Source organism: Neofelis nebulosa, chromosome 10, assembly GCF_028018385.1.
Source record: "Neofelis nebulosa isolate mNeoNeb1 chromosome 10, mNeoNeb1.pri, whole genome shotgun sequence".
In the NCBI taxonomy this organism is placed as follows: Eukaryota; Metazoa; Chordata; class Mammalia; order Carnivora; family Felidae; genus Neofelis; species Neofelis nebulosa.
The window spans coordinates 58,707,784-58,720,081 of record NC_080791.1 but is presented as its reverse complement, the minus strand read 5'-3'; the positions used below and the strand labels follow the sequence as shown (position 1 = coordinate 58,720,081).

General features: G+C 46.7%; 1 protein-coding gene across 1 annotated transcript; it reads right to left on the bottom strand.

The window, feature by feature from the left end:
• Positions 1-2,520: 2,520 nt before the first annotated feature.
• On the bottom strand, positions 2,521-10,619 carry LOC131486572 (high mobility group nucleosome-binding domain-containing protein 3-like). Its single transcript, XM_058686486.1, has 2 exons — positions 10,326-10,619; positions 2,521-2,685 (listed from the first exon to the last, which is right to left on the bottom strand). The coding sequence occupies exons 1-2, from the start codon at positions 10,611-10,613 to the stop codon at positions 2,521-2,523; spliced, it is 453 nt and encodes a 150-aa protein (XP_058542469.1). The 5' UTR covers positions 10,614-10,619.
• Positions 10,620-12,298: the final 1,679 nt, after the last annotated feature.

Genomic DNA, 12,298 nt, shown 5'->3' with positions numbered 1-12,298 from the left:
AATTCTTCCTATTATAGACCAGAGTGGGGAGACAAGATGACTAAATGTAATGTGGTATCCTGGATTGGATCCTGGAATGAAAGAGGATGTTACTGGAAAAAATGGTGAAATCCAGTAAAAGTCTGGAGTGTAGTTAATAGTAATTACCAATGTCAGTTTCTTAATTGTGTTAAATGTACCATAGGAACTCAAGATACTAACAAATGAGGAAACTGGGGAAAGGGTATATGGGACCTCTCTGTAGTATCTTTGCAACTTTCCTATAAATCTAAAATTATTCCAAAATAAAGCATTATTTTTTAATTAAAAAGTTTTAATGTTTATTTTTGAGAGAGAGAGAGACAGAGAGAGAGAGAGACAGGTGAGTGGGAGAGGGGCAGAGATAGACACACACACACAGAATCCAATGCGGGCTCCAGGCTCTGAGCTGTCAGCACAGAGCCTGAGGTGGGGCTCGAACTCATGAACCGCGAGTTCAGGACCTGAGCCAAAGTCAGACGCTTAACCGACTGAGCCACCCAGGCGCCCCTAGTTTTTAATTTTTTAAAAAATGTTTATTTATTTTTGAGATTGAAAGAGAGAGAGCAGGGGAGGGGCAGAGAGAGGGAGACAGAGGATCTGAAGCAGGCTCTATGCTGACAGCAGACAATGTGATATGGGGTTCGGACGCTTAACCCACTAAGCCACCCAGGTGCCCCTAAAGTTTATGTTTCTTAAAGTTAGTTTCTCATGCTGTAGATTCACTTTTACTGTGTGGAGAAGTCCCACATCTGGGACTATACATATAAATGAAAACGCATCCACCTTTAGGTATCATGGCATTACCAGTACAGTGGGGGCAGTGGAAAGAGCCAAGTGCTAGCCATAACTCCTCCAGGAGCCTGTGAACTGGCCATGCACGATGAGATGGAGCCCATGATGCATTTAGCACAGGGCCGGGCACATAACTAATGCCCAGTGGAGGTTAGCAGTCTTCATTCTGCACGTATCTGGAGATGTTATAATGTGTCTGCCCTCTCCTGATGGCTTCTCACGTCCCTTGTCCAGGAGGTAGGGTGCGTTGTTCATCTGCTTAATTGAGTCTTTCTACAGGTTCGAGAACCGCAGCCCCGAGGCCCCTGCATCTTTGGTGCAAATTGTCTATGCCTTACCTCCTGTCATGTGCGTGGACAGCTGAGAGGACTCTGTGCTGGGCTCTAACCTGATTAATGTCGTTTAATCCTGGCATCAGCCTTGGAGGGTAGGGATCACTGTCCCCATTTTACAGATGGCTGCAAAGGCTGGTATTTGCTTTCTCTCAGAGCAGCCTCCTGAGACAGATAAGACAAACAGCACCAATAACTCTGAGTCCAGGTGAGCTGATAAGCCGGAAAACAAAACAAAACAAAACAAAACAAAACAAACGGGGACTGCTGGAGAACTCAGAGAGGAAAGGTCACCTCCGTGTCCCACAGTCAGTGGACTTTGGGGCCAGGAGGTTTCCAGGGAGAAGGGGATGAAGAGAGAATCCAAGAGCAGGAGATAGTGAGAGCCTTGGCACTGAGATTGAATTCCCAGAAGTCCAGCAGTTCTCAGGCAGTCTGTCTGGGTGGGCTAGAACCCAGGATCCATGCACAGAGTGGGTTGGGACCACAAGCAGAGGGATTGGTGGGACCCCAAAGGGCTCTTTACATCCCAGTCCCTGGGATGAATCTTGCCCCGAGGTTAACATTTACATTCCATCATCTGTAGCTAAGGACTGCCCACTCCAGGGCCTGTTTGTTTCTGTTGGAAAGAGACCGTGCTAGGGTCTTTATGGGTCAGTTCTGGGAGGACTCAAAATAGGGCATAGATGGGAGAAACAATTTAGTGTCTATTTTGTGCCAAGCCCTAAAATGGGTTGTGGGGATCAAGACGACTCAAACCCCTTTCCCAAGGAGCACTTGGGCTGGGGAGTATACTGACTGCCATGTGCAACGTGGTGAGCTAGTCTGTGAGAAACAGGGCCCGGGCCTGCAGGTGCTCAGAGAAAGCTCCCAGCCTCTGAGGGTGGAGGGTGTCCCTGGCCAGACCTTGCCAACCTGGCAAGTTGTCCAACGTCATCAGTAGTCCTATTGGGAAGGAGTCCAACGTCATCAGTAGTCCTATTGGGAAGGAGAGCCCTGAGTTCTTTGGCTGCCTCTCCAGGAGAAGAATCAGATCCAGGAAGCAGTGGGGCCCCGCCAGAGGCCCAGCAGGGCAACCCTCTTCCCACGGGAGGGCGGTATCTGGGCAAGGGCCCGTTGAGCAGGGGCTTGGCTCCCGGCAGACGTGATGGCCTCTTACTGTTCCATGTGACCTCTATACCTCATACAATGGGTGTGATGCTCTGAACGTGCTGTTTGCCAGCTGTCTGGAATCAGACCAACCCAGCAGGCCTATTCTGACCTCACATGCTAAGGCTCATAGTGACAAGTACAGAACTCTCTCAAGTGCTCTGGCTACTTCTCCGAGGACAGGCACAGTGCTAAAATCTTCTGGGCCTGTAGCTCAAGTCGAAGCCTATGCTTCAGCAGAGCCCCAGGGAAAGTGCTGTCTCTGTGATGGTGAGAACACAGGCAGCGTGCTTGTGCACTCGTAAGTGTTGTCCGTTACTTGGGAACCTTTCTTTGCACAAGCATTCTTCCTACTCTTGTGAGATGAGTAGGAAGGAGTCGAGATGATTCCCTATTAGAGGAAATCCCATGATTTCAGGGAAGAAGGGCCTAGAGAGCCCTGGAGGCACATGGGACACTGAGTACTAAGAAGGAAGCAGTGTGGTAGGAGTCTCAGTAGCTTTCAGGGTCTTAGATGAGATGCGGGAAGAAAGACCATGAGGCTGGGTACAAGGTGGATCGTGCCATGGACAACATGGGACCTGAGATTATTGCTATAGGTGGGGAGATGGAGAGGGACACCCATGCACAGGGGACCTGCCTGGGCCTAGCCCTGTCCCTGTCAGGGTCACTGGATCCTGGATCATCAGAGACAAAGGAGCTGTGGAGCCCATGGCATCCTATCCATTATAAGACCAAGGCCTAGAGGTGAAAATGACATGTCTTAAATCATCTGGTGTGTCAGGGCATGGGCCAGCCTCAAACCAGGGTCCTGCCTCCCAGACCAGAGCATTTCGTTTCCCTGCTTAGGCAAGTCAAACCCAGCAGGCAATGTTCTATCTGGGGCTGGAGAATGGACCCCTGCAGAGACTGGTGTCTCTGCCTTATTTCTCAGATAATGAATGAAGTGCATGTCAGAGAGGGGCAGGGACTTGCCAGAGGTCAGGCAGCCAGAGAGCAACAAAACCTACCCACTAGACTCAGGTGTCCTGACCCCTGGCCCAAGACATCTCATTGCACAGATGTCTCCCAAGGAGAGGAGAAAGGACCTCACATTTACTGAACACCTGTTATGTGCCAGGTCCTCCACACACATTCTTTCCAATCTCCAAAACCTTGGAGACAGATGTTCTTGTCCATGTTTAACAAATCAGGAACAGAGGTTCAGAGATGCAAAGCAACTTGCTCAAGGCCACTCAGCTGGTAGATGGCAGCCCAGAAACTCAAGCCCAGGTCTGCTACTTCTAAAGCCTGTGCTCTTGTTCTTACCCAGGCTAGGTTGGGTTTGGGTCCCAGGGCTGACAATGCAAGGAAGTAGCAGGGGAGGGGAAACCAGGGGCAAACTCCGGGCACTGCCCAGGTTCCAAGACGCTTGGTTGGACCTGTGATAAAGATCAACAGAAATGACCTTGGGACAGCAGGACCCTACCTCCCGCTGACAGTTTTTTTTAAAAGGTGTATTGACAGAGAAAGACAGATACCATATGTTTTCACTCTTATGTGGATCCTGAGAAACTTAACAGAAACCCATGGGGGAGGGGAAGGAAAAAAAAAAAGAGGTTAGAGTGGGAGAGAGCCAAAGCATAAGAGACTCTTAAAAACTGAGAACAAACTGAGGGTTGATGGGGGGTGGGAGGGAGGGGAGGGTGGGTGATGGGTATTGAGGAGGGCACCTGTTGGGATGAGCACTGGGTGTTGTATGGAAACCAATTTGACAATAAATTTCATATATTGAAAAAATAAATAAAAAATAAAAAATAAAAAAAATAAAAATTAAAAAAAAAGGTGTATTGATCCACACCCTGCAACAAAACCACACAAAACAAACAGAGGTGATGGCATAGTTTCTGGTGTTGCTGAGATACTCATCATGAAGTGGCAAGAGGCCAAGGCCCCACTGGCCACAGGAGCTCAGATTTCTAGACTGATTTAGGAATTTAGACTCTCACAGTTCTAACGTGAGAGAACTTGGGAGGAACCTCCCAAGCTGTCAATCTACCCCAAGAGAGGAATCCTGTCAACAGACTTCCCAACTAGGTTGATCCAACCCTCTCTCACACCCTCACTGCCTATCTAGAAGCCACCCCTTTTGCTGTGGGGCTGTCTTTCTCACTCTGAGCTGAGACCAGCCTCCTGAGACATCCCCATAGTCTCCTTTGAGGCCCAAAGTTAGCTGCCCTATGGCCCTAGGTGGGCCTATTACGCTAAGAGGACAGTGACTGTACATCTTCTCTGCTCTGGGTCTGAAACTACCTGGCCAGAGGCATTAGTGCCAAAACCATTCCTGAGAAATGGGCACAAAGCTACAGAGAAAAGCTGGTTGGTCTCCTCCTACTTTCTAGGCTTTATGCCTCTGCTAATATAGCCAGACATCAAATCCACCTCTGTGCTGACCACATCCCACTGTGTTCTTATCATCTCAGACCCCAGGCTTTTAAAAATTTGTTTCAAGAACAAGATCTTGCATTTCTTTTTTAATTTCCATCTTGTGAATATTAGCAACTCATAGTGATACGATGCTTTACGGTTTATATACATTCCCTTCACATGCATCATCTCCTTTCATGCTTAGGACAGCTTACTGGACACCACAGAGATGGCTGATGGGAAGTGTCCCCTGGGGAGGTTGGTCCCAGCAGGGGTCCCAGCAACAGCTGCTGAGATGACCATGAGCATTAAGTGGTCAGGATCCTGTGCTCTAAGGAGTGATAGTTACCAAACCTCAGGAGCCCAGAGAAGGGAAAACCATGTGCAGTCCATAGGATATCCACAAAAGCTTCCTGAGGGATGCCTCAGAGGCAGTGCAGAGCCTGGGGGTAGGGCTCCAGAAAGAAACAAGTGTGATTAGGAGGCTGCAGGAAGAGGGGAGAATGAGTGGAGTCTGCCTGGTTTGGGTGGAGTCCTTCCCAAGGCAGAGGGTGGGTCAGATGCTTTTGAAGGTTCCCCAACCAGTGTTTGGGTCCCCTCAAATAAGTGTTACCCACCCTCCTTCTCTCTTACTGGCTGGGGAAGAAACAAAAGCTCAGCCAGGATTAGAGTCAGGGTGTCCTAGATCACAACTTAGCCAGGGATCTTCACCACCCCTGAACCAGGCTGGTCCAACAGTCTGTCCTGAGCTCCCTTAGTTGGCTGGAGGAGAAGAAAACTTGCCCTTGCCCTCTTGGGCTCCCATCCGATTAGGGAGACAGGCTTTCTCATGTTGTGTGAGGTCATTTAGGCAAGTGGATTCTAGGAAGGCTGATGGTGGAAATGTGGGCATTGGTGACAAGCCTGTAGGCATCACTCTGGAGCTGGACCAGAATCCCATCTCACACTCCGGTCTCTGGGCCTAGGGTGGGTTGTTTGGGAGTTTAGAAAGGACCCACCCTAGTCCAGGGGCCAAGCCCATGGGTGGGTCCAAGCTAAACTTCCATACAAGGGTCCATTGTGGTTGCATGGGCTGGCCCTGGGCTCCGCCAGCCCTTCCGGCTCCCGGAAAATGTTTCCCGTCTGGCAGCTCCTGGAGCAGCCTGTCCTTGGCCAAGGTGCCAGCCCCACACCCAGGTCTCTGTAGCCCAGTGGGGATCTTGGACTCTTGTAGTTTTAGAGCTTTTGGGTCCAGCCCCCATTTCACATCCAGAGTCCCTGAGGCTCAGAGGATGGACATAGGCCAGAGCAGTACACCAGGACAAGAATCAGGATCAGAACCCAGCACTCTGGCCATTTTTTTCAGTTCTCACTAACACAGGATGCAGGAGCATTTGGACTCAGAGAAGGGAAGGGGCTGTCTCATCATACAGCCAGTTGTGGCAGAGTCTGGGTGAAATGACTGGTTCCTAGGTGGCTGCTTACCTACCCTAGACCTCTCAGGAGATCTGGGCCTTCTTGGTTCAGCTGTGGCCTCAAGAGGATAGCTGTTCCTCTGTGTCTGAGGGTTAGGAGGATTTCAATCCAGCACTGACATCCCGAGTTTTCAAATCAGGTATGGATGTAGTAGACAGGATGAATAAAAGAAGCTCTGGAATTTGGGGGTTTGACAGGTTGTAGCAGCGTTAAGGCTCTGGGGTCTGAGACTCCCCAGCCCTTGCCTGGGCTGACAGCGCCATCTGGGGCCCAATCAGTGGAGTCCCACTGGGGCTACCACAATGAAACTTCATTCAGCGAAGGCCCTCTGTGCCGCCCAGTGGTAGGTGCTGGGATGAAGAAGGGATTCTGGCCCCAGATGTAAAGGGGAGTAGCCCACAGGGAGTGACCACTGGCATGAAGTGATAACAGAAAGTCCAGGGCGGAGGGAGAGCTCTGAACAACACAGGGCCATGGAGGAGAGAAATCACCATCATGGCAAATCTCACTGACTGTCCTCTGGGCCAGTCCTGGGCCAGGCCCTAGGGACCCTCATCTAACGGAGAGGGGCAAAGTGGAGGTAGGAGCCCAGGGCCAGACACACGGAGCTGGGTCTTGGAGAATAATAGTAATTTTTTTTCTGCACCAAGGGCATTCCAGGTTCAGGGAATAGCCTGTGCAAAGGCATGGAGGAGTGAGTTTATGTGTGTAAGCTTGAGGGCAACAGCTGAGGAAAGACAAAGTGCCAGAATATGAGGTCAGAAAGGTCATAGCCCTGGGTACCTGTGGCCAACACAGCTTTCCCACAATTCCCTCCCCTCCTCTGCCTATCTCTTGCTTTGACCCCCTAGTGCTGGCAGGAGTCCATACAACAAACTCTAACTCCATCCCTTCTGAGTCAGGCTACTCAGCTGAGGTCCTGATTTCTGGGGGCCTCCTTTCTTCCGTAAGGCCAGGGGCTAGGTCAGGCTGTCCACAGATCGATCCTAGGGACATAATCCTGTAATCTCTCTGGGAGCCTGGGCACAGCCCTTGGACCAGGGGAAGGGTCTCCAAGTAGTTACTGAACTCTGGTCACAAGTTCCTTAACTGTAAATGGGCATAATAACAGTGCCTACCTCGTGGAGATGTGGAGAGGATTGAATGAGAAAATGCATATAAAGCCACCTTGCTAACGTGGATTGTTGCCAGAAAAAGAGGCTTCTTCTCATCGCCCATCCCTCTGGGCACATCCCTTCCAGAAGGGGAAGCTCCAGATCTTGGCCCCCTGGCTACCCTCCCCCCAGCCTCAGGTCTTTTTTCACTCTCCTGACCCCAGAGAGGCTCTACTGTGTGCCCTGTGGGGTGATTTGTTTTTTTATGTTTCTCCCCATTTTTTTTTTTTTAAAGAAAATGTAAACCACAAGGGAAAAAAGAAAAGTATAAAATAAGCATCTGTATGCATCCCTGGATTCAACAATTAATGATTTGCCTTATTGCCTCATTGCTTTCTCTTTTTTAAAAAAATCTGAACCATTTGGGGGTGCCTGGCTGACTTAGTCGGTAGAACATGGAACTTTTTTTTTTTTTAATAAATGTAGTTAACTTTTAACAAATGTTTGTTTGTTTATTTATTTATTTTGTGGGGGGAGGGGCAGAGAGACAGGGAAAGAGAGAATCCCAAGCAAACTCTGCACTGTCAGCATGTAGCCTGATGCAGGGCTCGACTCTACAAACCAGGAGCTCATGATCTGAGCCAAGATCAAGAGTCAGACTCTCCACCAACTGAACCACCCAGGCACCCTGAGCAGAGAACTCTCAATCTCAGGGTCATGAGTTCAAGCCCCACATTGGGCATGGAGCCTACTTAAAAAACAAACAAACAAAAAAACCCCAAACAAACAAAAAACAAAACAAAAAACAAAAAAAACTGAACCATTTGAGAGTTGTAGATACCACGACACTAAATAATACCTGGAGCATGTAGCTCCTGAGAACAACGTCCTACGCAGTCACAATCACAATCCTACAAAAAGGATAAATAATTCCATGCTATCATCTAATAGCCAGCCCATATTTATATTTCTCCCAATTTTCCTAAAATGTATTTTATACCTGTTTGGGGGGAGGGGGTCCAGGATCCAATCAATGTTCACTCCTTGCATTTGGTTGTTAGTCCCTTTGTTCTCTGGAAATCTAGAATAGGTGCTTCACATTTTTTTTTTCTCCTGAAACTAGGAAAAATTACAAAAGAAAATAATCTGTCATCTGACCACCCTGAGCTGCCAGCTGTTGGCATTTTGGTATTTTACCTTTCAACTAAAAAGTTCTGAATATATATAGTATTTTTAAAAAATACCTCCATTGATACATAATTCACATATCATTTAACTCACTCATTTAGAATATATAATTCAATGGTTTTTAGAATATTCACAGATATACACAATACACAATGATGCAATGTATAATACAATATATAGTGATACAATATGTAGATATACAATCAGTACATTCCATTTTAGAACATTTCTGTCATCTCAAAAAAACCCCTCTTGTACCTTTTAGCTATCACCCACAGCCCTTAAACAGCCACAAATCTTCGTATCTCTACAGATTTACCTATTCTGAGCATTTCATATAAATGGAATCGTATAGTGTGTGGTCTTTTGTGACTTTTCCCATATACCATAAAGTTTTCAAGGCTCATCCATGTTGTAGCAGGTATCAGTATCTCATTCCTTTTTATGGCTGAAGAATACTGCATTGTATGGATGTACCACATTTTGTTTATGCATCCATCAGTTGATGGACATTTGGGTTGTTTCTACCTTTTAGCAGTTAGGAATAATGCTGCTATACACATTTGTGTTCAAATTTTTGCACAGATGTACATTTCAATTCCTCCTGGGTAGACACCTAGGAGAGGAATTGCTAAGTCGTGTGGCAACTCTATATTTGACTGTTTGAAGAAGTGCGAAGCTGTTTTTCAAAGTAATCGTACCATTTCACATTCCAACTAGCAATCTGTTAAGATTCTGATTTCTACATATCTTTGCCAGCCTGTTATTTTCTGACTTATTTATTATGGCCATCCTTGTGGTTAAGATGTATCTCATTGTGGTTTTGATTTACATCTCCTTGATGACTAAGGATGCCAAGATTTTTTTCTTGTGTTTATTGTTTATTTATCTATTTGCTTATTTTCCATCTTCTTTAGGAAAATGTGTACTTAGATCCATTGCCCATTTTTAAAATTGGGTTATTTGTTTATTTACTTGCTTGTTTGTTTTTGCAGGCAAGAAAACCTTTTATTTTAAACCACAAATAGTCAGCAGATGGCCACAAACTCTCCATGTTTCATTAAAATCATATAAAATAAAACCTAGATTAAAGAGTACCACCGATTACTGCTCTAGAAAAACTGTGAAAATTCAAATATGTATAGTAAAAATACCACAGTATGCACAGGACTCAATTTTTAAAGCCAGTGCCTGAAATTCTGAATCGATTCTACACACAGTTTCCAATATTAAACTGACATTTATTTTACTTGAGGATGATGGAAATTTCCAAAAAGCAGGACTATGAAAAGACAAAATGTCCATCCTTATACAAAGTAGTGTCCTAAAAATTAGCATTTACAGAATACTTGGTAAAAATAGCTTTAAAAAGTTGTCCCAAGGGCAGGTGGGTGGCTCAGTCGGCTAGGCATCTGACTTGAATTTGGCTCAGGTCATGGTTTCACAGTGCATGGGTTCAAGCCCTGCATAAGGCTCTGTGCTGAGTATGGAGCCTGCTTGGGACTCTCTCTCTCCCTCTCTCTCTGCCCCTCCCTCGTTTGCATATTCTCTTTCCCTCTCAAAATAAATAAATAAATAAACATTAAAAAATTATACAAAAAGGGGCCGCCTGGGTGGCTCAGTCGTTAAGCATACAACTTCGGCTTCAGGCCATGATCTCATGGTCTGTGTGTTTGAGCCCTGTGTTGGGCTCTGTGCCGACAGCTCAGAGCCTAGAGCCTGCTTCTGATCCTGGGTCTCCCTCGCTCTCTGCCCCTCCCCCACGCGTGCTCTGTCTTTCTCACTCTCTCAAAAATAAATAAACATTAAATTTTTTTTTCTTATATAAAAAAAAGTTGTCCCAAGAGGTGTATAAAACCAACTCCCAATTTTTCACGATTCAGCCTACCCTGTGATCTACAGGTTCAGCTTTCTGCACCTTTTCAGCTTTAGTTTCAGCAGTTTGGAATGGTGCGGTATCTTCCTTTACAGCTTCTTGCTCTCCCTCTTTCCTTTTAGTACCTTTGTTAGTCTTTGTGCCAGGTTCTTTGTTAGCAGATGTTTTTCTTGGTTCAGGTTCAGCTTTTGGTGGAGCGGGTTTCGCTGACAATCTGGCAGACTGTCTGGTGGTCTCCTGTTCGATTGGTTTGGATCCATCCTTGCCCTCTGTATTCTCTGGAGACTTTCTTTTGGACATAATGACTATGTTTGGGCAGCAGCAAAAAAGTAAAGCAATGGGCTGGACCTGCTGGCACCTGCCACTGCAGCTGCTCACGCAAAGGGTACAGGATAGCTTGGCCTCTCTGACCTGACCTGCACCCCCTGCTTTTTTTTTTTTTAATTATTGAATTGTAATCTTTTTTTATATACCCTAGATCCAAGTCCCTTATCCCATATAAGACTTGCAAATATCTCCCCCCATTCTGTGGGTTGTCTTTGCATTTCCTTGATGGTATTCTCCGAAGCACGAACCTTTTTCACTGTGATGAAATTCAATTTGTATATTCTTGTTGCTGTTGATTGTGCTTTTAGCTCTTCCATTTCATTATTTGATATATTTTGTTATTATTACTATTATTTTTAAAATGTTTATTTTTGAGAGAGAGAGAGAGACAGAGAGTGCGAGCAGGGGAGGGGTAGAGAGAGGGTGAGACACAGAAGCCGAAGCGGGCTCCAGGCTCTGAGCTGTCAGCACAGAGCCTGATGCTGGGCTTGAACTCAGGAACTGTGATATCATGACCTGAGCCGAGGTCAGATGCTTAATCGACTGAGCCACCCAGGTGCCACAGTATTTGATGTATTTTGAATTAACTTCAGTGTGTGGTGGGAAGGAAGCATTCAGACGCATCATTTTGCAGATGGCTCCAATTGTACAGGTAGCACAGAGCTGAGAGGATGAGAAGTGCCTTCAGCCTTCAGGTCCCGGGAAGGTAACAGAAGCTTTGACTGGGAGCTGGGAGGAGAGGGAACCCAGCGTTCTTAGGTTCACCTGTCTACAGGGGAGCTTCCAGCATGTCGAGGTGGTGCAGGCAGGGAGAGAGTGAATCACAGCTCTAATGCTACAAACTCTTACTGTTCTTACAAGGATTTACTAGATTTTCCTTAGTGAACTTTCCTTCATTTGATGTATGTCTTAAGACAATTTCTAGAAATACACGCACACACACACACACACACACACACACACGGTTGTTCCACTGGAAAGAGGGTCTGCAGGACTCCTCACACCATCGCCCAGAAGTTGTCCACCAGCTCATTCTTTTTTATTGCTGAGTAGTATTCCATTGTTTGTAGCTACCACACTTTGTTTCTCTATTTACCCATTGATGGACATTGGCTTGCTTCTAGTCTGAGGATATTACGAATAAAGCTGCTTTGAATATTTGCGTACAAGTCCTTATTTGGACATATGCTTTCATTTCTCTTGAATAAATGCCTAGAAGTGGAATGGCTGGGCTATGCGGTTATATGGTTACTTTTTAAGAAATTGCTAAACTGGGGGATGCTTGGGTGGCTCAGTCAGTTAAACATCCTACTTCAGCTCAGGTCATGATCTTGAGGTTTGAGCCCCATGTCAGTCTCTGTGCTGACAGCTCAGAGCCTGGAGCCTGCTTCGGGTTCTGTTTCCCTCTCTCCCTGCCCCTCCCCCACTTGTACTCTGTCTCTGTCTCTCTCTCTCTCAAAAATAAATAAACATTGGGGCGCCTGGGTGGCGCAGTCGGTTAAGCGTCCGACTTCAGCCAGGTCACGATCTCGCGGTCCGTGAGTTCGAGCCCCGCGTCAGGCTCTGGGCTGATGGCTCGGAGCCTGGAGCCTGTTTCCGATTCTGTGTCTTCCTCTCTCTCTGCCCCTCCCCCGTTCATGCTCTGTCTCTCTCTGTCC